The sequence below is a fragment of the Lissotriton vulgaris genome, chromosome 1_1, assembly GCF_964263255.1.
Source record: "Lissotriton vulgaris chromosome 1_1, aLisVul1.2, whole genome shotgun sequence".
Taxonomy (NCBI): domain Eukaryota; kingdom Metazoa; phylum Chordata; class Amphibia; order Caudata; family Salamandridae; genus Lissotriton; species Lissotriton vulgaris.
Window position 1 is genome coordinate 736,321,469 of NC_141685.1, and position 22,511 is coordinate 736,343,979.

Below are 22,511 nucleotides of genomic sequence, written 5' to 3' on the forward strand. Positions count from 1 at the left end.
AAGAGGTGTGTTTGTGTGCACCTGGTACGTGACTTTTTACATCTCCTTGGCGCTTTCAATTTACCAAACCGCAGCGCTATATGTGCGCAAAAATTTACATCACTTTCACTAGCTTTACCCTGAAATGTCATACCACAAATGTGGCACGTAATGCCCCCATCCTCGCCAATTTACATCCTATTTGAGGACATTCTTCTTAAATGTATTTTCGAATTATTCATCAACTATTTTTTTATAGGCTAACCAGTAAATATCATAGCTCTTTACTAGGAGGTGCTACACAAAGGCAAATGGAATACAAGTTCTGACAAGCACACGGAGTACAGATGTACGGAATACGAGCAAGCCACTGGTCACTTCATTAAACTGCAGCGCTATGTGTGCGCAATGATGTGAGCGCTATAGTATAGATATATACAATAATTACCATACCACGGAGGGGGGGAACAGCCAGAGGCCACATCTGTCCGATCGTTCCCGGACGCTTCTGTAATGTTTAGGAGGCAGCAATGTAAAGAAGTGTGTGTTTGTGTGCGCATTGTACGTGACTTTTTACATCTCCTTAGCGCTTTCACTTTACCAAACCGCAGCGCTATGTGTGTGCAATGATGTACATTGCGGCGCTTTATATTCTGGTTTGATAGCTGAGCGTACTAGTGTGCCTACGAACTACAGGAATATGTGCCACACCCATTAGTCACAGGCTCAAATTAGTGCTAGTCCGCTCGGTTTATCAGTATCAGGCCTCCTGCAGCTGGTATGACAATTGTGGCCACAACACTGAATCACACCAATGGCCAAAAAGAGAAAAAACACTCTATGAGAAATCTTTGGACTGTTTTGAATCGAATAAGGAATTCAAGGATGGCCACCGCCCCTAACAATCGCAGTGACGGTCCAGTCTTTTTTCGCACAGGTGTCCAGAAGCCTGGTGAAGCGCGCGCTCTGTGATTAGCGCGTACTTCACTGAGGTATTTACAGAATACGCTGTGAGAAGTTGGCCTGATATATAATGTTCACTATTCTAGTGAGCACTTTGTATCAGTCCAAACAACCCTTATTGATGATTGGTTGTAAGTCAACCGTAGACCAGCTATCCTAGTAGCATGGACAAGAGCAGTCTTTAGGCTAAACTCTAGAGTGCGTGTTAAGCCAGCTGTTATACCATCACATATACCCCTTAAACACCAAGTGAAAGGACCCCACACAAGCTGTTATGAATATAAAAGGATATTTATTTAGAACACAACAACCCTGGACTCTTTATGAGGACAGGGTGCTAAGCACAATACAAAACTCTTATGAAAATACTCAAAGTCGCACAATTTACACAAATGCCCGAGGGGCACGAAAAACCATATACTCTAAAAGTGGAATGCGAAATTACTAGCAGGTAAGTACTACTCTAATAGACTTTAGGATCGCTAGGACTGGACTACTGAACCTTCAGATTACTAGCAGGGGGCCTAGGGAGATCGGGTGCAGAGTGTGCACTCTCACGCGGGATGCGGGACAATCTCAGAGGATCTATCCATGAAATCTCAGATCTCTGCAGTCACATCGTCCTGCTTCTTCCAGCTGCGCAGGATTCGCAAGATCTGTAGATTCTTAACCAGAGAGGCACTCATTCTTACCATCTTAGCCTTGGTCATTTCCAGGGTTGACTTTTCTAACATCTTGTATGCGGGGATTCCCGCCTACCAGCTTCAAAAACTCCAGCTCATCCAGAACCAGGCGGCTCGCCTGGTGTTTCGTCAACCCAAACATCAGCATGTCTCCCCTCTCCTGAAGAGCCTTCATTGGCTCCCTGTGGCCAAACGGTGCTCCTTCAAACTTGGCTGCACCGTATTCAAGTCCCTTCACAACCACGCCCCCGAGTTCATTTCCTCCAAATTCAGGCGATACCTCCCATCCCGCAACCTTCGATCCTCTGCCGACAATCTCCTTTGCATTCCTTCGATTCGCCGAAAAAAACACGGTGGCCTCCGGTTCTCCTTTCTGGGCCCCACTTTTTGGAATTCCCTTCCTGTACCCTTCCGTCACTGCCCTACTTATGATTTGTTCCGTAAAACCCTGAAAACTCACCTTTTTAAGCAGGCCGTTGAGTAATGCTCCCTGCCTCAGTTTGTTATGTCTGTTATGAGCGCCAAGAAACCGTCTCGGTGTACGTGCGCGGTACAATTTTTTTTAACATAACATTTAACATAACAAAGTCTATGGTTGCTAGAAATTACAAAGTTAGTGTTATCGGACGAATCCGACTAGGTAGAGCTGAAACAAAAAAGGATCTGGACCCTTGATTAGTGAGGCTATGCTGGAGCACCGAAATGCTGAGGTTACCTAGCCCAGGGGCTGCGGCTGCATAGGTCTGAAAAGACGTCGGGAATCCTCGTTGCAGTCTATGGAGCCTGAAAGAAGAAGTTGCTGGCAGGCGACCAGTGAAGAGATTAGGATGGATCCAAGCCTGGATCGAAGATGGAGGATACCTGTAAGCAGAGGGGACCAAGTTCTGAATCACTAGCCAGTGATCAGATGGGCACCAGGATGGCACCGGATGGAGTCACCTCGACCAGGTGAGTGGGCGACGCTGGGCTCTGCAGTCTCACGGACCAGGAGGCGTTGTCGGCGACCAGGATGGAGGTGCGAGCTGTCCCACGAAGGTCTCTGCTGTCGACGTCGCTGGACCCAGGATTGGGGCAACAAGTCTTGGCAAATGCAAGCCCACGTGGTGGACTAAAAATGGCGTCTGGAGTGGACCAGGAGGGTCCGGGGTGCTCCTCTTTTGGAGGGGAGCAAGGGCCAGTCTGGAGCAACCAGGCCAGCGGTGTTGTCGTCGTGGAGCGTCGTCAAGAGGGCCACAAGCCAGCAGGCAAGTAGCCGGACAACGCGGTGAGCAGCAAAGAGCAGAAGGGCCCCACGCAGATCTGGTGGATGCTGGGGGGGCTGGACTTCGGTGCTGGAGCTGCTCAGGGTCAGGGCTTCTCTAACCCCAAAGCACTCACTCGAGGATCCCTCGGCGGTCGTGCTGGATAAGCGCCGTGCAGTTCTGAAGATGGCCGGTCCCTCGAGGTCTAGTCACACCCACGGATCTCAGCTGGGCTGATGATGTAGGTAGAGGTCAGAGGTGCCAGGGAAGCCGGTTCTCGTTGTGCTGGTCGGTCGGATTCCGGAGGAAGGACGTGCAGCAAACCGCAGTGTTCTTAGATGGTGCCTGCGGGTGCAGGGTGACTACTCCTTAGCCACAAGGGAGAAACCTTAGGAAGAATTCTTGAGTTCCTTTCGTAGAAAGTAGTTTCAGGATTCAAAGATGATCTAATTTGGAAGGGGGCCCGCTCCTATCTTTATACTAGGAAAAGGGGCTGGCACGCGACTAGGTCCTGCCCATAGGTTGGGACCAGGAAGGGGGGTGGTTACACCCCTCTCCCATGCCGGACTTTCCCCAGCTCAGGGGCTGGTGTGCCCCTGAAACTGGTTCTAGCCGGCCTATGCATAGTGAGCACCGGGGTGCCACTTGCAGTCACCTTCCTCTAAAGCCCTGCCTACCCAGGATACACAAAACCCTGTCTGGGATGGTGCTAGCACCTCCCCTGACAGGAAACCCTTTGTCCAAGCCTCCCTCGCTGGAAGGACTCCCAGCAGCAGGAGGTCAGACTTGTGTCTGTGGTGGCAGCATCCATTTTGTGATGCTGAGACTTGAGTTAACTTTAACCGGGGTTCACAGTTACATACATGTCGTGTCCCTCTAGAAGGGTGGAATGCTAACCCCGTCGCCAGAATTGGCGAGGGGTTAGTATTCCAATTCGTATGACCCCTTACTCGACATGTTTTGATAAAGCGATACCAGAGTGAGCATATAACCGCGAGGATTATAATGCACTTAAGAGTATATGTTACGCGTTATCATGGAACAGCTATTAGGACTTGGTTCCGCAAGCTGCAAACGGGCTCAGCTCATGCCAGAGCACCATCTCACATAATTCCAAGCACTCTGCCTTCAGGATTGTCGAGGCCTGCCATAGGAGTGACTGATAGGAATCTATGTGTCCATTTTAGGGTTAGATATAAGTATACTATATCTAAAGCAACGGGTGATTACACCACCTTGCCCCAGCTGTCGTGCAGCCAGTTGTGTCAGATTTAGATGGCCAGCCAGGGGTGGCATAATACATGCTGCAGCCCCTGGTAGGCCCTGGGTACACCTATGCCCTGAGTTACAGGGTCTGATAAGGTGGCCCAGTACCAATTAGATATGTACCTAAGGTACATGGAATCCATTTTACAGAGAGAGCAGTAGGCCTGGGGCCCTGAATAGCAGGGTCCCAGGTCAACTAAGTCTGAAAACCAGCAAAACACCAGGCAAAAAGTTGGGGGCAACCATAGTCAGGTATCCACCTTCCTACATACGCACTCAAGTCTGGAGCTCGGAAAAAACCCAGTCAGTTTAGGGGTTTATTCCGCGCCGGTTCTTAGTTGGTGTCCGTCATATCCTGTGAGGAATTAGACTGCAAATATTTGTGACCTGTTTGGAGTAGCAGAGAAGAAAAGAAGACTAGGTATTGGAGTTTACCTGGAGCAGTCTTCGTTTCCAGATAACAGAGTTCTCTGGGGCATTTCCATTACTACAGCGCTATCTGAGGGAAGAAAAACAGAAGACATAGTTAGGTCGAGCTGGTGTAAGCAGTGCGAAGCCTCTTTTGTTACTCACTTTCTGGGAATGTGAGACAGGGGATGGGACAGGGGACAGGCGAATCTCCCATGTGAGCGTGCACGTTCACCCACACGTCGTGCACATCTCCTGCCCTACATTGCTAGGGAGTGGATAACACATACACACAGATACACGTGCGCACACACACACACACACACACACACACACACACACACACAGACACACAGACACACACACACAGACACACACACACACAGACACACGCACACACAGACACACACGTGCGCACACATTCCCCCCCCCCCCACTCACCCCCACTCACCGGGCTCTTTCCGCGTGTCCCTCTCTCCCTCGGCAGCCAGCGGGTCAGTCTCTGCATGGGAGCCCCACAGTGCTATCCGCTGGTCTTCACCCGGGCCCCCTCCTGGGACCCGGGACTTCAGCTGCCGCACTTCGCTTTGGCGCCAGGGCTCACTCTTCTTAAAAAATAATATGCATGCGCGGGCAGCCCCCGCCTTCTCAGTCACAGCCAGGTTACTGGGCTGCTTTCTGTATCGCTGTCTTCCGTGTCCGCTGCGGTGGCTGCTGAACCAGTGTGCTTTGTGATGCGCCTCATATAAGATAGGGGTGGAAGTGCGCCAAACGGATGATGGGCGGATGTCACAACAGGCTTGTTATTATTAGAGGAAGATGGTTATTTAGGCCCAGCCTGGCAAGTATCTGACAGCACCGGTCACCTCCAAGCTTACCCGAGGTTTACGGCAGATGGAGGGCTCGCACTGGCGGAAAGGACATTTTATATTTTTAATAGCTATGTTAAAAATGGTTTCGTGGTAATGAATTTATCGCTTGCGGAAGGATTAATAGCGGACCAAACTGGTAACCTGCCACCTAGACACATCTCTAGTATTTGAATCAACACTTAAGAATTCTAAAACTTGCTTTAAATAAACTGCAAAACATACCTTTCCTGGCGCTTTGTTTCTCCCTGTAACAAAAAATTCCTATCGTAAATCTCATCGTTGTAAAATGGCACAGCGAGGACTTGGCACCGACCGCACGACAATACTTGACACACTGACCCTGCGCTGGTAATAGTTTACTAAGGAGTCGCGGTTTGACTGGGTGACTGACTGACTGAGTGTGTGTAAGTGCGTGTGTGTGTGTTCAAACAGCGGCAGAATAATGAGGGTAGGTAGGACGGGGGGACTCTTCAAAAAGCTGAAGTCTGACGGTCAAAACTTGCACAGGGATGCGTGCAGTATGGCTTGAAACCATTGGCAAAGCCGGTCGGTCCCCGAGGAATGACATTGTATTTACCAGTGTTTTGTTTGTATCACTAATGATGCCGGCTGCAAAGGGGCATTGTTCAGAGGCCCCCCTACGCTGCTTCCAGGCTTCTCCCACGCAAATGAGACTTATGTGAGTCACGCGGGTGAAAGGCCAGGACACTTTGCATCCTGCAATGTTGATCATCGCTCAGAAGTGCTGCACAGTTCACGGGCGGAAGACGGGTGTGTGTCCACCTAACACTATTGCTCATTTAAACGAGGCGCACAGTTTTACTCCTCCTTTTGTATTTTCGCGATCTTGAAACTATTGGTAGGGTCCTACATTCGAACGGTCTTGTTTTAAACCCTCGTATGTAATCCTTTCTTTTCTTATAATGTTGCAAGAACTCTAACATCTGTGATTTACTTTTAATTATGCGCGAAGCAAGCAGGATTTAAGTCATTTCTTTATACACGACCTTCATAATACAGCTACTTCAGGCTTACATTGGTTTGCACGTAGTGCAGTTGTAAACAGCTTGGACTTGGGCACAGGAGCCGATGTTATTCTATCGCTTTGAACTGCACATCACTGAAATGTAGTAGCGCTTTCTTAAAATAGGATCAGGGCGGGGTCCGTAGACCATTGACTACTATAGATGGTGAAGAGATCTGCACGCTTCGGTGACATAATCCAGGCGTTCACGCCTCGAAGGGCGTTTGTTTGCGGAAGGTTAGCATGTTCTAAAGTAGGCTGCATTACTGTGTTTAGAATGCATCACTCAACACCACAGGATCACTCAACACCACCACAGGGTTCACTCAGCATCACCACAGCAGCATCACTCAGCATCACTACAGCAGCATCACTCTGCACCACCACAGCAGCATCACTCTGCACCACCACAGCAGCATCACTCTGCACCACCACAGCAGCATCACTCTGCACCACCACAGCAGCATCACTCTGCACCACCACAGCAGCATCACTCAGCATCACTACAGCAGCATCACTCTGCACCACCACAGCAGCATCACTCTGCACCACCACAGCAGCATCCCTCTGCACCACCACAGCAGCATCCCTCTGCACCACCACACCAGCATCCCTCTGCACCACCACAGCAGCATCCCTCTGCACCACCACAGCAGCATCCCTCTGCACCACCACAGCAGCATCCCTCTGCACCACCACAGCAGCATCACTCTGCACCACCACAGCAGCATCACTCTGCACCACCACAGCAGCATCACTCTGCACCACCACAGCAGCATCACTCTGCACCACCACAGCAGCATCACTCTGCACCACCACAGCAGCATCACTCTGCTCCACCACAGCAGCATCACTCTGCTCCACCACAGCAGCATCACTCTGCTCCACCACAGCAGCATCACTCTGCACCACCACAGCAGCATCACTCTGCACCACCACAGCAGCATCACTCTGCACCACCACAGCAGCATCACTCTGCACCACCACAGCAGCATCACTCTGCACCACCACAGCAGCATCACTCTGCACCACCACAGCAGCATCACTCTGCACCACCACAGCAGCATCACTCTGCACCACCACAGCAGCATCACTCTGCACCACCACAGCAGCATCACTCTGCACCACCACAGCAGCATCACTCTGCACCACCACAGCAGCATCACTCTGCACCACCACAGCAGCATCACTCTGCACCACCACAGCAGCATCACTCTGCACCACCACAGCAGCATCACTCTGCACCACCACAGCAGCATCACTCTGCACCACCACAGCAGCATCACTCTGCACCACCACAGCAGCATCACTCTGCACCACCACAGCATCATCACTCTGCACCACCACAGCAGCATCACTCTGCACCACCACAGCATCACTCTGCACTGCTACAGCATCACTCAGCACTGCTACAGCATCACTCAGCACCGCCACAGCATCACTCAGCACCGCCACAGCATCACTCAGCACCGCCACAGCATCACTCAGCACCGCCACAGCATCACTCAGCACCGCCACAGCATCACTCAGCACCGCCACAGCATCACTCAGCACCGCCACAGCATCACTCAGCACCGCCACAGCATCACTCGGCACCGCCACAGCATCACTCAGCCCTGCCACAGCATCACTCAGCCCTGCCACAGCACCGCCACAGCATCACTCAGCACCGCCACAGCATCACTCAGCACCACCACAACATCACTCAGCACCACCACAGCATCACCACAGCGTCACTCAGTGCCACCACAGCATCACCACAGCGTCACTCAGTGCCACCACAACGTCATTCAGCGCCACCACAACATTTCTCAGCACGCAACAATATTGCTCAGGTCCACCACATCATCACTCAGGGCCACCACATCATCACTCGGCACCACCACAGCATCACTCGGCACCACCACAGCATCACTCAGCACCACCACAGCATCACTCAGCACCACCACAGCATCACTCCGCACCACCACAGCATCACTCAGCACCACCACAGCATCACTCAGCACCACCACAGCATCACTCAGCACCACCACAGCATCACTCAGCACCACCACAGCATCACCACAGCGTCACTCAGCGCCACCACAGCGTCACTCAGCGCCACCACAGCATGACTCAGCGCCACCACAGCATGACTCAGCACCACCACAGCATTTCTCAGCACGCAACAATATTGCTCAGGTCCACCACAGCATCACTCAGGGCCACCACAGCATCACTCAGGGCCACCACAGCATCACTCAGGGCCACCACAGCATCACTCAGCACTACCACAGCATCACTCAGCACTACCACAGCATCACTCAGCACCACCACAGCATCACTAAGCACCACCACAGCATCACTCAGCACCACCACAGCATCACTCAGCAGCACCACAGCATCACTCAGCACCACCACAGCATCACTCAGCACCACCACAGCATCACTCAGCACCACCACAGCATCACTCAGCACCACCACAGCATCACTCAGCACCACCACAGCATCACTCAGCACCACCACAACACCACCACAGCGTCACTCAGCGCCACCACAGCGTCACTCAGCGCCACCACAGCATCACTCAGCACCACCACAGTATCACTCAGCAACACCACATCATCACTAAGGGCCAAGAATACATCACTCAGCAGCACCACAGCATCACTCAGCAACACCACATCATCACTAAGGGCCAAGAATACATCACTCAGCAGCACCACAGCATCACTCAGCAGCACCACAGCATCACTCAGCAGCACCACAGCATCACTCAGCAGCACCACAGTATCACTCAGCAGCACCACAGCATCACTCAGCAGCACCACAGTATCACTCAGCAGCACCACATCATTACTCAGGGCCAAGAATGCATCCCTCAGCGCAACCACAGCGTCACTCAGCGCAACCACAGCGTCACTCAGCGCAACCACAGCGTCACTCAGCGCAACCACAGCGTCACTCAGCGCAACCACAGCATCACTCAGCGCTACCACAGCATCACTCAGCACCACCACAGCATCACTGGTTCAAATATGTTCTCTCAATGTGTCAAGCTTTATTACAAATGTCACAAAAAGATGTTAATATTTCACTTCTGTTATTGGATTTTCGTCACAATAAAATACACTGAACATAATCTTCATAAAAGTTATTTTCAAAAGTTTAAGCTATTGCCATTATAAATTACAATAGCTTTTATTTAAGTATTAATTATTGAAAAAAAGTAAAAGCCATTGTTATTTGTAATATCAATACATCTAAGTCACGTAAATACAACACATATTGCATTACAAATGCTGTAGGTGTTACATTTGCGAAAGTTACAACTATTGGCGCTGCAAGTGACAAAGCTATTAATTTAGCTATTTTCAAAACCAACACATTAATTAAAAAAAATTGTCATTTACAATACCAATAGCTCAAACTTTCCTAATGCGAGACCTATTGCATTGCAAATGTTAGCTGGAAAAAGGTTTGAATGAGGAATTGTAAATAGTTAAATAAGAGCACAACTTGCCAGTTTAGTAACGCAGTCTTCCCTATAGAAATAAATAGAAATAAAGAAAAAAGATTGTTAGAGGTATAGAATAATATTTAGCCTAGGAATAAGGAGAAAAGCAAAACTACATAGCGTAACAGATAAGGAGGCAAACAATACTCACCATAGGGCTGCAGTAGAAAAGATTCCAGAAAATAAAGAACAGCTCAAGAGTAATTTAAGAACCGACTCCTGAAAAGACTAGATACCACAGAGCAACAAAAGAAATTCGAGTGAAGATAAATAGAAGGAAAAGATACCTCACCAAATAAGTAAGTGTTAAGAGAGAGATTTAATACACAATTTTAAAGAGTTGTAAAAGTAGAAATGGTAGAAGCAAGTAACTAAAGAGTTTGTTTAATAGGAAAAGAGTGGTGAAAAACAAGACGGAAGAAGAATAGAATCTTCGTAGAAAAATAAAACACAGAACAGAAGCAAGGCACTTGAAAACTTAGGGTAGGTACCATAGTAGAACATATAAATATAGCGTTAGAAGTAGGGTAGAGTAGGAATCAATATTTGTTATGTTAAATGTTATGTTAAAAATTTTCTTCTATAGCGCAACGGCTACTCCAAAGGAGTGTCCCGGCGCTTTGGCGAAGAGGTCAGCAGGGGGCAGCAACATAACAGGAAATAAGGAAAAGCGGGGGCCCTAGTTGGTGAATAGCCAAGTTTTTAGGGCCTTTCTGAAGGACATAAGGTTCGGGATCTGTCTCAGAGAGAGGGGAAGCTCGTTCCAAGCACGAGGAGCCAGGTGGCGAAAAGAGCGGCCACCCAGTCTAGCGCGTTTGATGGTTGGGACTACCATTTTGGACAAGGAGGCAGACCTTAGAGCTCTATTGGGTTTATAAAAAGCAAGGAGATTTCTGATGTAGCTGGGGCCAATGTCATGTAGGGCTTTAAAGGTCAGCGTCAGACTTTTGAAAAGGACTCTCTTAGCTATGGGAAGCCAGTGCAATTCTCTTAACAGATCAGAGGCACCAGTACGTCTAGGGAGCCCGTAGATGTGTGTTTGTTGTTTAAGGTTCTCTAGAAGAAAACAATCGGCAGAACAGAAGAGGAAGCTGAAGAGCAAGAGAGAACAGAGTTTCAGGACCAGTCTCTTCTTGATTTGTTATTTTATCCATTCCCCCTTCCCCCTTGAAGGTAGTGTTGGAGTTTAGGTTTACATACTGGATCTCCGGATTATCTTTGAGAGGCAGTTGGGAATTAGCGTCTCTGTTCCTGTGCAAGTTTCTGGTGAGAAAAGGTATTGACTCTGACAATCAGCCTCCCAATGTTGATAAATCATTTGTAATTAATCGGACACAGAACTTAATCTTCCAGTGCTCAACACACATATATATCCTTTACACTTGCCATCTCGCCATTGTGTGCACCTGGTACGTGACTTTTTACATCTCCTTGGCGCTTTCACTTTACCAAACCGCGGCGCTATGTGTGTGCAATGAACACTGCACTCAATGCAACATACACTCCAAACAATACCACTCGGTGCCACATAATTACACCCCACACAATTACACTCTACTGAATACAACATACACTCCACACAATACCACTCAGTGCCACATAATTATATGCTACATAATTACACTGCGCTCAACGCAACATACACTCCAAATACCAATCAGTGCCACATAATTACACACCACATAATTACAGTGCACTCAATTCAACATACACTCCAAATACCACTCCGTGCCACATAATTACATACCACATAATTACTCTATCTATCTATCTATCTATCTATCTATCTATCTATCTATCTATCTATCTATCTATCTATCTATCTATCTATCTATCTATCTATCTATCTATCTATCTATCTATCTATCTATCTATCTATCTATCTATCTATCTATCTATCTATCTATCTATCTATCTATCTATCTATCTATCTATCTCCCTCACTCTATCTGTCTATCGCCCTCACTCTATCTGTCTATCGCCCTCACTCTATCTATCTATCGCCCTCACTCTATCGCCCTCACTCTATCTATCTATCGCCCTCACTCTATCTATCTATCGCCCTCACTCTATCGCCCTCACTCTATCTATCTATCGCCCTCACTCTATCGCCCTCACTCTATCTATCTATCGCCCTCACTCTATCGCCCTCACTCTATCTATCTATCGCCCTCACTCTATCTATCGCCCTCACTCTATCTATCGCCCTCACTCTATCTATCGCCCTCACTCTATCTATCGCCCTCACTCTATCTATCGCCCTCACTCTATCTGTCTATCGCCCTCACTCTATCTATCGCCCTCACTCTATCTGTCCATCGCCCTCACTCTATCTGTCTATCGCCCTCACTCTATCTGTCTATCGCCCTCACTCTATCTATCGCCCTCACTCTATCTGTCTATCGCCCTCACTCTATCTATCGCCCTCACTCTATCTGTCTATCGCCCTCACTCTATCTATCGCCCTCACTCTGTCTATCGCCCTCACTCTATCTGTCTATCGCCCTCACTCTATCTATCGCCCTCACTCTATCTATCGCCCTCACTCTGTCTATCGCCCTCACTCTATCTGTCTATCGCCCTCACTCTATCTATCGCCCTCACTCTATCTATCGCCCTCACTCTATCTATCGCCCTCACTCTATCTGTCTATCGCCCTCACTCTATCTGTCTATCGCCCTCACTCTATCTGTCTATCGCCCTCACTCTATCTGTCTATCGCCCTCACTCTATCTGTCTATCGCCCTCACTCTATCTGTCTATCGCCCTCACTCTATCTGTCTATCGCCCTCACTCTATCTGTCTATCGCCCTCACTCTATCTGTCTATCGCCCTCACTCTATCTGTCTATCGCCCTCACTCTATCTGTCTATCGCCCTCACTCTATCTATCGCCCTCACTCTATCTATCGCCCTCACTCTATCTATCGCCCTCACTCTATCTATCGCCCTCACTCTATCTATCGCCCTCACTCTATCTATCGCCCTCACTCTATCTGTCTATCGCCCTCACTCTATCTGTCTATCGCCCTCACTCTATCTGTCTATCGCCCTATCTATCTATCGCCCTCACTCTATCTATCTATCGCCCTCACTCTATCGCCCTTACTCTATCTATCTATCGCCCTCACTCTATCGCCCTTACTCTATCTATCTATCGCCCTCACTCTATCTATCGCCCTCACTCTATCTATCGCCCTCACTCTATCTATCGCCCTCACTCTATCTATCGCCCTCACTCTATCTATCGCCCTCACTCTGTCTATCGCCCTCACTCTGTCTATCGCCCTCACTCTGTCTATCGCCCTCACTCTATCTATCTATCGCCCTCACTCTATCTATCTATCGCCCTCACTCTATCTATCTATCGCCCTCACTCTATCTGTCTATCGCCCTCACTCTATCTGTCTATCGCCCTCACTCTATCTATCTATCGCATCACCACAGCATCACTCAGCACCACCACAGCATCACTCAGGGGCACCACAGCATCACTATGCGCTACCAGAGCATCACTCGTCGCCACCACATCACTCCGCGCCACCACAGCATCACTATGCGCTACCAGAGCATCACTCGTCGCCACCACATCACTCCGCGCCACCACAGCATCAATCTGTGCAACCATTCAACAACAACTGGTTCAAATATGTTCTCTCAATGTTTCAAGCTTTATTACAAATGTCACAAAAAGATGTTAATATTTCACTTCTGTTCTTGGATTTTCGTCACAATAAAATACACTGAACATAATCTTCACAAAAGTTATTTACAAAAGTTTAAGCTCTTGCCATTATGAATTACAATAGCTTTTATTTAAGTATTAATTATTGAAAAAAAGTAAAAGCCATTGTTATTTGTAATATCAATACATCTAAGTCATGTAAATACAACACATATTGCATTAGAAATGCTATAGTTGTCACATTTGCGAAAGTTGAAACTACTGGCATTGTAAATGACAAAGCTATTAATTTCGCTATTTTCAAAACCAACACATATATAAAAAATGTGTCATTTACAATGCCAATAGCTCAAACTTTCATAATGCGAGACCTATTGCATTGCAAATGCTTGTTGAGTCCCCTTCTTTTCTCAGTCTGCACCATGCCCCTGGATAACCAAGTTCTGCCTTCGGCTTTTTGTACTATATTTTTTAGGGTAACAAATTTGTTTTCTTGCCCCTTTCTTTAGCTTGCTAGGTACTACTGAATGCCTTTCTGCCATTCAGTACTACATCCCTTCTAGAAGACTGATGTTCAACTTAGCCAAACAGAAATCCGCTTTCCAGATTCCAGTACCCCTAACATTATTGCAGCCCTCTTCCCTTTCTTCTACACTGAAAATCAATGTATCTTGTTTGTCAACGACATGTACCTTTGGATCTTTAGCACCTCGTCTTCTTTGTGTGCCTATTATCAGATACCAACGATTTGAAAGGTTTGTTTTATCTTACCATTCACCCAACAACATCCCTAAAAATATACTACAAAATGTTCTGAGTGCGACTACTTGCTATCTCTTTCACTTGTCATGCTACACCGAACAGGCAGAGTAGCTCTGTAGTGTATCTGTGCACAAGTTTCTAGATGTCTTTTAATCCATCCATATCTTTGCTCCCTTCTATCATATCTCCGTCTAGAGCATTCATTGTATGCTATCCTCTCAATTTACATGCTATTCACGATTTACCACTCCCAATCCCTCCAGTTCCTTAAGCTTCCATAAATTCTTCTTTCTTGAACACATGGTGTGCCCTTCACTTGATTTCATGCTGAAAAATAAACAGAACATTTAGAAGAGGTACTTAAAGATGAACCTACTCCAAGCAGAGTTCTAGGCAGAAGACAGCTCAGCTCTCCAGAGTAGAGTGTGGTGTTGTTGTGGATGAGTACACAATCTATCAGAGTTGTTATCTTAGGTTCACATGTCTCATCTGATTTCTTTTTCCCCACCTCCCCAGTTGATGTTTGCAACCTTACTTCCACATAATTACCTGCTACCTGTTGTTCACAGGGATACTACTACATTGTTTCACTGAATCATTTATGTTAAATATTTTCAGATGTATGTGATGGCACTCGATGGGTTTTCTAAAATGTACCTGTTGTATAAAACCTTTGTTTTGCAGTTGGTCCTACTGGAAGAGCAGAGCCAGATATGCCCGGGAAAGGACGCACTCGAAGTTCTGAACGTCTCATGGGTAATATGCTCTCAGATAGAAGCCTGATCAAACAAGAATTGAAAGCTGAAAAACCGGAGAAAGACAGTGAAGAAAAGGTGAACAAGGATTTTCTCCCCATGGAAATCCGAGGACTACTTGATGACCTACAGCTTGAAACTGGTCATCGTGAAGTGAGGCAAGAGGGATCTACATTGAATCATAAAGGGCGGAGTAAGAGCCCAACCAAACGCAAACCAGATAGGCTGACAGCAGATGAACCTCAAGTCACCTCCAAGAAGCGCCACTATGATTCAGAGCAGATGCGTCAGTACATTCAAAGGCAACAGGAGGAGCGCAAAAAGAAGCAAAATGAGGAGAAGATTGCCCAGAAGGAGGCAAAGGAGCAGAAGACAAAACGATTACAAGAGCTTTACAAGAAGCAGAAAGAAGCCTTTTCCAAGTCTAAGAGTATATCTGCAGCTGAACCCTCTGCAGCAAGCCGTTTGCAGGAGACGTACACAAAGCTGATTCTGGAACAAACCTGGCTGAAGGAGCCAACACCACAGGGAGTGCAGGTATTAAAATTTGACAGCTTGTTTTATCAGATAAGTGATTAAATCTGCTTCTGTAACAGATGTTAAAAGGAAACATTCAATTGTTCATGTTAGTTTGTGCTATTTCTTGTAATGTACTTTTCTTTTAATCATCTTTGTTACTAAGGCACTCATACTTTCTTTCGAGTTCCAATTGTGCATTTATAAATTTTACAGGTGCACCTCCATTGTCCAGTATTGAATCTTTCATAGAATCGTTCCCTGTCGTTGAGTGATTGCATATTAGCAGTAGGTCCAACTTTATTAAAATCTTTGAAAACAGCTCAACTTTAGTAGGACAATATCCTCATTTGAAAACACCCAAAGTCTAGCTAATTTGGTGATATTGTTAAGAACACTGGGGCGACCGCCTCACTCCTGGCTATTATGGAAAATGTCTCTAGTCCTGAAGTTTTCACCGAAAAATCATTGATTTAAGGTGTTTAATTATTTCAATTAAATACGAACAATACCACGTCCAGAATGCATTTAGCTATCACACAAGCCCAGAACTGGTTACAGTGCCTGTAAAGACCTAGAAGGAGGTGGGCACAATACACCACACTTCCAAAATCAAGGCCAGAATACTTCAGATTCTGATGGGTGCTTCATTTTCCAGATTCCTCGCCTTGTGAAAACCCTTAAAGTCCAGACTGTATGTGGCAGGTGGTGTAGTGTAACTCCAGTAACCCATCCAGTAAGTGCCACCAGCCCATAGTTGGCACGATCTGGTGTGCTGCTGTCAGTTCTTTTTTTTTTCTTTCTTTTTTTGTATCCATGTCTTACTGTTGCGGGTCGGAAGCTCTTCTTTAGTTTCAATTGCATTTCTCATGGATTTTTGCAACACTTTATTATGTTGAGAAAAGCCAAGTTATTTATGGCGTAGGCCTTTGAGGTGGTGGTCCCTTTACTCTCCCTTACATTGGTCTGATGACAGATAAGGGACCTCCTGCAAAAACAAGAAAGGAAGGGCAAGCCTTTTTCTTCTTCATTGAATAAATGGTCCAGCTCCCAGCAGTGAGAGTAGGCGGTGCTGTTTCACTGTGTAGGATGCTTTCTCTTCTTTGTTGGAGCTGATTTGGGTTCTCAAACCTCGACTGGATTTCTAGCTCTATCATATAGAGAATCACATTTATTTAATCATTTAAAGTGCCAGTTGTCTTCATATGTTTCTTTTGTAAGAAACTGGCTCTATATACACTACACCAAAATTAGGTATAGTGTGTATAGTGTCCACATGTCCCCAGAGGTAGGCAGAGGTTAAAGTAAGATAGAACCTTACTCTCTAATAGTAGTAGCTTGTTCGAGCAGTAAGGCAGTATCAGAGGACAGTGTTAAGCATTTGATGTACACACCCAGTCAGCAAATGAATTCACACACTCAAGAACTGAACTCTAGGCCAATTGTATTTGAATAAAAATACTTTTGTTTATTTTTAGAACCAAGCAAGCCTGCTACATGTAAGCATTAAATAATTTTCAGTAATACGTTACTGGGTATAGAAAAGTTTTAAACTTCAATAGAAATTGTACCTGGTTTGATTTACAGGGGAGCAGTAGTATGAAACACTTAGCAAATACAATACATTGAAATGAATAGTCTTTTTTAGTAAATTGCAGTTAAGTTACTTTTTATGTTACTTTTCTAATTCAGTGATGGATACCTAGAATCCACACTGGGGCATTTCCTGGAAACAGGTACGTTTTTACGTTTGTTATTCGCATGATTTTTAAAGAATATTTTCAGCTTTCAAAACTCCACACTTAATACCTTTTTGTAGCATTACATTGAAATGAATAGGTCTCTACAGTAAATTGCAGGTAGGTTACTTTTCACGTTACTTTTCGAACTCACTGCTGGATACCTAGATTCAGCACTGGGACATTTCCTGCAAAAGGGTAAGTAAACACGTTTTGGTTATTTGTGCGATTTTAAAGAATATTTTAGGTTTCAAAACTCCATACTTAGAAACTTTTTGGAGAAAAAGTGTCAATTTTACTTCAGTCTGGTAACCCTAGATGTGGGTCCAGCCTAGCAGTACAACACACCTCCTGTATAGCTGATTCTCCCACCTGTCCTGGTGCCAGATGGCCCAGGGGGGGCAAGGAGGGTAGGGGAATCTCGCCTGTCTGAGGAAGCCTCTGGGTGCATATCAAAGGCAACAGAGGCCTTTGAAGCATCCTGCGTTGATTTGCCAGACTTCCTTGGGGAGGAACACCTCTCCCAAAGCAGGCATTGTTTCTGTCCTCTGAGAGCAGAGCTCTCACCGCCATCGGGTTCTGTGGTAGCAGGCCTGAAAACTCGTCTCCGGGGGCAGGCCAGACTGGACAAGTGAGCCAGTACACTAGAGGGCTGGTAGGTACCTCTTAGGTACCCTCTGGGTGCATGTATTATTAAATCCATCACTGGAATCAGTGTGGGTTTATTAATACAAGGTGTTTGATACCAAAAACCATATGTTATGTACCTGGGGAATTAGTTTTGACAAGTGCCCTGTACATACCTTAAGATAACTTCCCTGCTCACTTGCAATATCTAGTAATACATCTAGACATCACAAGGGCATATCTGCTAATGCAGATATGTCCTCACATAAAATGTTATTTGTGTTAACAAAGTAAACAAAAATCTTTCAGGATAACACTAATATACAACAAGCATTTGCAATGTAATAGGTCTCGCATTAGGAAAGTTTGAGTTATTGGTATTGTAAATGACAATTTTTTTATTTATGTGTTGGTTTTGAAAATAGCGAAATTAATAGCTTCGTCATTTACAATGCCAATAGTTTTAACGTTCGCAAATGTGACACCTATAGCATTTGTAATGCAATATGTGTTGTATTTACGTGACTTAGATCTATAGATATTACAAATAACAATGGCTTTAAATGTTTTTTAATAATTAATATTTAAATAAAAGCTATTGTAATTTATAATGGCAATAGGTTACATTTTTGTAAATAACTTTTGTGAAGATTATGTTCAGTGCATTTTATTGTGACGAAAATCCTAGAACAGAAGTGAAATATTAACATATTTTTGTTACATTTGTAATAAAGCTTGACACATTGAGAGAACAGATTTGAACCAGTTGTTGAATGGTTGCTCAGATTGATGCTGTGGTGGTGCTGAGTGATGTGATGGCGACGAGTGATGCTGTGGCGTTCAGTGATGCTGTAGTAGCGTATAGTGATGCTGTGGTGCGTCTGAGTGATGCTGTGGTGGTGCTGAGTGATGCTGTGGTGATGCGATAGAGTGAGAGCGATAGATAGACGGAGGGACGGCGATAGATAGAGGGAGGGCGAAAGATAGATAGAGGGAGGGCGATGGTGGCCATGGTGGTGGACATGGTGGTGGACGTGGTGGTGGTGGACATAGTGGTGGTGGAAGTGGTGAACATGGTGGTGGTGGTGGTGGTGGACGTGGTGGTGGTGGTGGACATGGTGGTGGTGGTGGTGGACGTGGTGGTGTTGGGTGTGGTGTTGGGTGTGGGTGTGGTGGTGGACGTGGTGGTGGTGGACGTGGTGGTGGTGGACATGGTGGTGGTGGAAGTGGTGAACATGGTGGTGGTGGTGGACGTGGTGGTGGTGGACGTGGTGGTGGTGGTGGTGGTGGACGTGGTGGTGGTGGGTGAGTGTGGTGGGTGTGGGTGTGGTGGTGGGTGTGGGTGTGGTGGTGGGTGGGTGTGGTGTTGGGTGTGGGTGTGGTGGTGGACATGGTGGTGGTGGATGTGGTGGTGTTGATGGACGTGGTGGTGGTGGAGGACGTGGTGGTGGTGAAGGACGTGGTGGTGGTGAAGGACGTGGTGGTGGAGGACGTGGTGGTGGAGGACGTGGTGGTGGTGGTGTTGATGGACATGGTGGTGGTGGAGGACGTGGTGGTGGTGGAGGACGTGGTGGTGGTGGAGGACGTGGTGGTGGTGGAGGACGTGGTGGTGGTGGAGGACGTGGTGGTGTTGATGGACGTGGTGGTGTTGATGGACGTGGTGGTGTTGATGGACGTGGTGGTGTTGATGGACGTGGTGGTGTTGATGGACGTGGTGGTGGTGATGGACGTAGTGGTGGTGATGGGCTTGGTGGTGGTGATGGGCTTGGTGGTGGTGATGGGCTTGGTGGTGGTGCAGGACGTAGTGGTGGTGGAGGACGTAGTGGTGGTGGAGGACGTGGTGGTGGTGGAGGACGTGGTGGTGGTGGAGGACGTGGTGGTGGTGGAGGACGTGGTGGTGGTGGAGGACGTGGTGGTGGTGGAGGACGTGGTGGTGGTGGAGGACGTGGTGGTGGTGGAGGACGTGGTGGTGGTGGAGGACGTGGTGGTGGTGGTGGTGTTGATGGATGTAGTGGTGGTGGAGGACGTGGTGGTGGTGGACGTGGTGGTGTTGATGGACATGGTGGTGTTGATGGACGTGGTGGTGGTGGACGTGGTGGTGGTGGACGTGGTGGTGGTGGACGTGGTGGTGGTGGACGTGGTGGTGGTGGACGTGGTGGTGATGGACGTGGTGGTGATGGACGTGGTGGTGATGGACGTGGTGGTGATGGACGTGGTGGTGATGGACGTGGTGGTGATGGACGTGGTGGTGATGGACGTGGTGGTGATGGACGTGGTGGTGGTGATGGGCTTGGTGATGGGCTTGGTGGTGGTGCAGGACGTGGTGGTGGTGCAGGACGTGGTGGTGGTGGAGGACGTGGTGGTGGTGGAGGACGTGGTGGTGGTGGAGGACGTGGTGGTGGTGGAGGACGTGGTGGTGGTGGAGGACGTGGTGGTGGTGGAGGACGTGGTGGTGGTGGAGGACGTGGTGGTGGTGGAGGACGTGGTGGTGGTGGATGTGGTGGTGTTGATGGACGTGGTGGTGGTGGAGGATGTGGTGGTGGTGGAGGACGTGGTGGTGGTGGTGGTGGTGGTGGTGTTGATGGATGTGGTGGTGGTAGAGGACGTGGTGGACGTGGTGGTGTTGATGGACGTGGTGGTGGTAGAGGACGTGGTGGTGGTGGACGTGGTGGTGGTGGACGTGGTGGTGGTGGACGTGGTGGTGTTGATGGACATGGTGGTGGTGGATGACGTGGTGGTGGTGGACGTGGTGGTGGTGGTGGACGTGGTGGTGGTGGTGGACGTGGTAGTGGTGGACGTGGTGGTGGTGGAGGTGGGGTGGTGGTGGAGGTGGTGATTGTGGAGGTGGTGGTTGTGGACGTGGTGGTGGTTGTGGTGGACACAGTGGTGGTTGACGTGGTGGTGGACATCGTGGTGGTGGTGGACATGGTGGTGGTGGAGGTAGTGAAGTTGGTGGATGTGGTGGCGGTGGTGGACGTGTTGCTGGTGGTTGTGGTGGTGGACGTGGTGGTGGTGGGTGGTGGACGTGGTGATGGTGGTGGACGTGGTGGTGGTGGTGGACGTGGTGGTGGTGAACGTGGTGGTGGTGGACATGGTGGTGGATGTAGTCGTGGTGGAGGTGGTGATTGTGGACGTGGTGGTGATTGTGGACGTGGTGGTGGTTGTGGACGTGGTGGTGGTTGTGGACGTGGTGGTGGTTGTGGTGGACACAGTGGTGGTGGACGTGGTGGTGGTGGTGGACGTGGTGGTGTTGATGGACATGGTGGTGTTGATGGACGTGGTGGTGTTGATGGACGTGGTGGTGTTGATGGACGTGGTGGTGTTGATGGACGTGGTGGTGTTGATGGACGTGGTGGTGGTGATGGACGTGGTGGTGGTGATGGACGTGGTGGTGGTGATGGGCTTGGTGGTGGTGATGGGCTTGGTGGTGGTGGAGGACGTGGTGGTGGTGGAGGACGTGGTGGTGGTGGAGGACGTGGTGGTGGTGGAGGACGTGGTGGTGGTGGAGGACGTGGTGGTGGTGGTGTTGATGGATGTAGTGGTGGTGGAGGACGTGGTGGTGGTGGACGTGGTGGTGTTGATGGCCGTGGTGGTGTTGATGGACGTGGTGGTGTTGGACGTGGTGGTGGTGGACGTGGTGGTGGTGGACGTGGTGGTGGTGGTGGACGTGGTGGTGGTGGACGTGGTGGTGATGGACGTGGTGGTGATGGACGTGGTGGTGATGGACGTGGTGGTGGTGATGGGCTTGGTGGTGGTGATGGGCTTGGTGGTGGTGCAGGACGTGGTGGTGGTGGAGGACGTGGTGGTGGTGGAGGACGTGGTGGTGGTGGAGGACGTGGTGGTGGAGGACGTGGTGGTGGAGGACGTGGTGGTGGAGGACGTGGTGGTGGTGGAGGACGTGGTGGTGGAGGACGTGGTGGTGGTGGAGGACGTGGTGGTGGTGGAGGACGTGGTGGTGGTGGATGTGGTGGTGTTGATGGACGTGGTGGTGGTGGAGGACGTGGTGGTGGTGGAGGACGTGGTGGTGGTGGTGGTGGTGGTGGTGTTGATGGATGTGGTGGTGGTGGAGGACGTGGTGGACGTGGTGGTGTGATGGACGTGGTGGTGTTGATGGACGTGGTGGTGTTGATGGACGTGGTGGTGGTGGACGTGGTGGTGGTGGACGTGGTGGTGGTGGACGTGGTGGTGGTGGACGTGGTGGTGGTGGACGTGGTGGTGGTGGACGTGGTGGTGTTGATGGACATGGTGGTGGTGGATGACGTGGTGGTGGTGGACATGGTGGTGGTGGACGTGGTGGTGGTGGTGGACGTGGTAGTGGTGGACGTGGTGGTGGTGGAGGTGGGGTGGTGGTGGAGGTGGTGATTGTGGAGGTGGTGGTTGTGGACGTGGTGGTGGTTGTGGTGGACACAGTGGTGGTTGACGTGGTGGTGGACATCGTGGTGGTGGTGGACATGGTGGTGGTGGTGGAGGTAGTGAAGTTGGTGGATGTGGTGGCG

General features: G+C 48.6%; 1 protein-coding gene across 2 annotated transcripts in view; it reads left to right on the forward strand.

Annotated features, from left to right (window-relative positions):
* The window catches only part of CEP350 (centrosomal protein 350), a 1,459,870-nt gene that overhangs the window by 211,098 nt on the left and 1,226,261 nt on the right, over positions 1 to 22,511 (forward strand). For both annotated transcript variants that reach the window (XM_086955422.1, XM_086955428.1), the window contains exon 10: positions 15,063 to 15,670. In XM_086955422.1, coding sequence (XP_086811548.1) covers positions 15,063 to 15,670 — 608 coding nt within the window. The remainder of the gene's footprint in view (positions 1 to 15,062; positions 15,671 to 22,511) is intronic.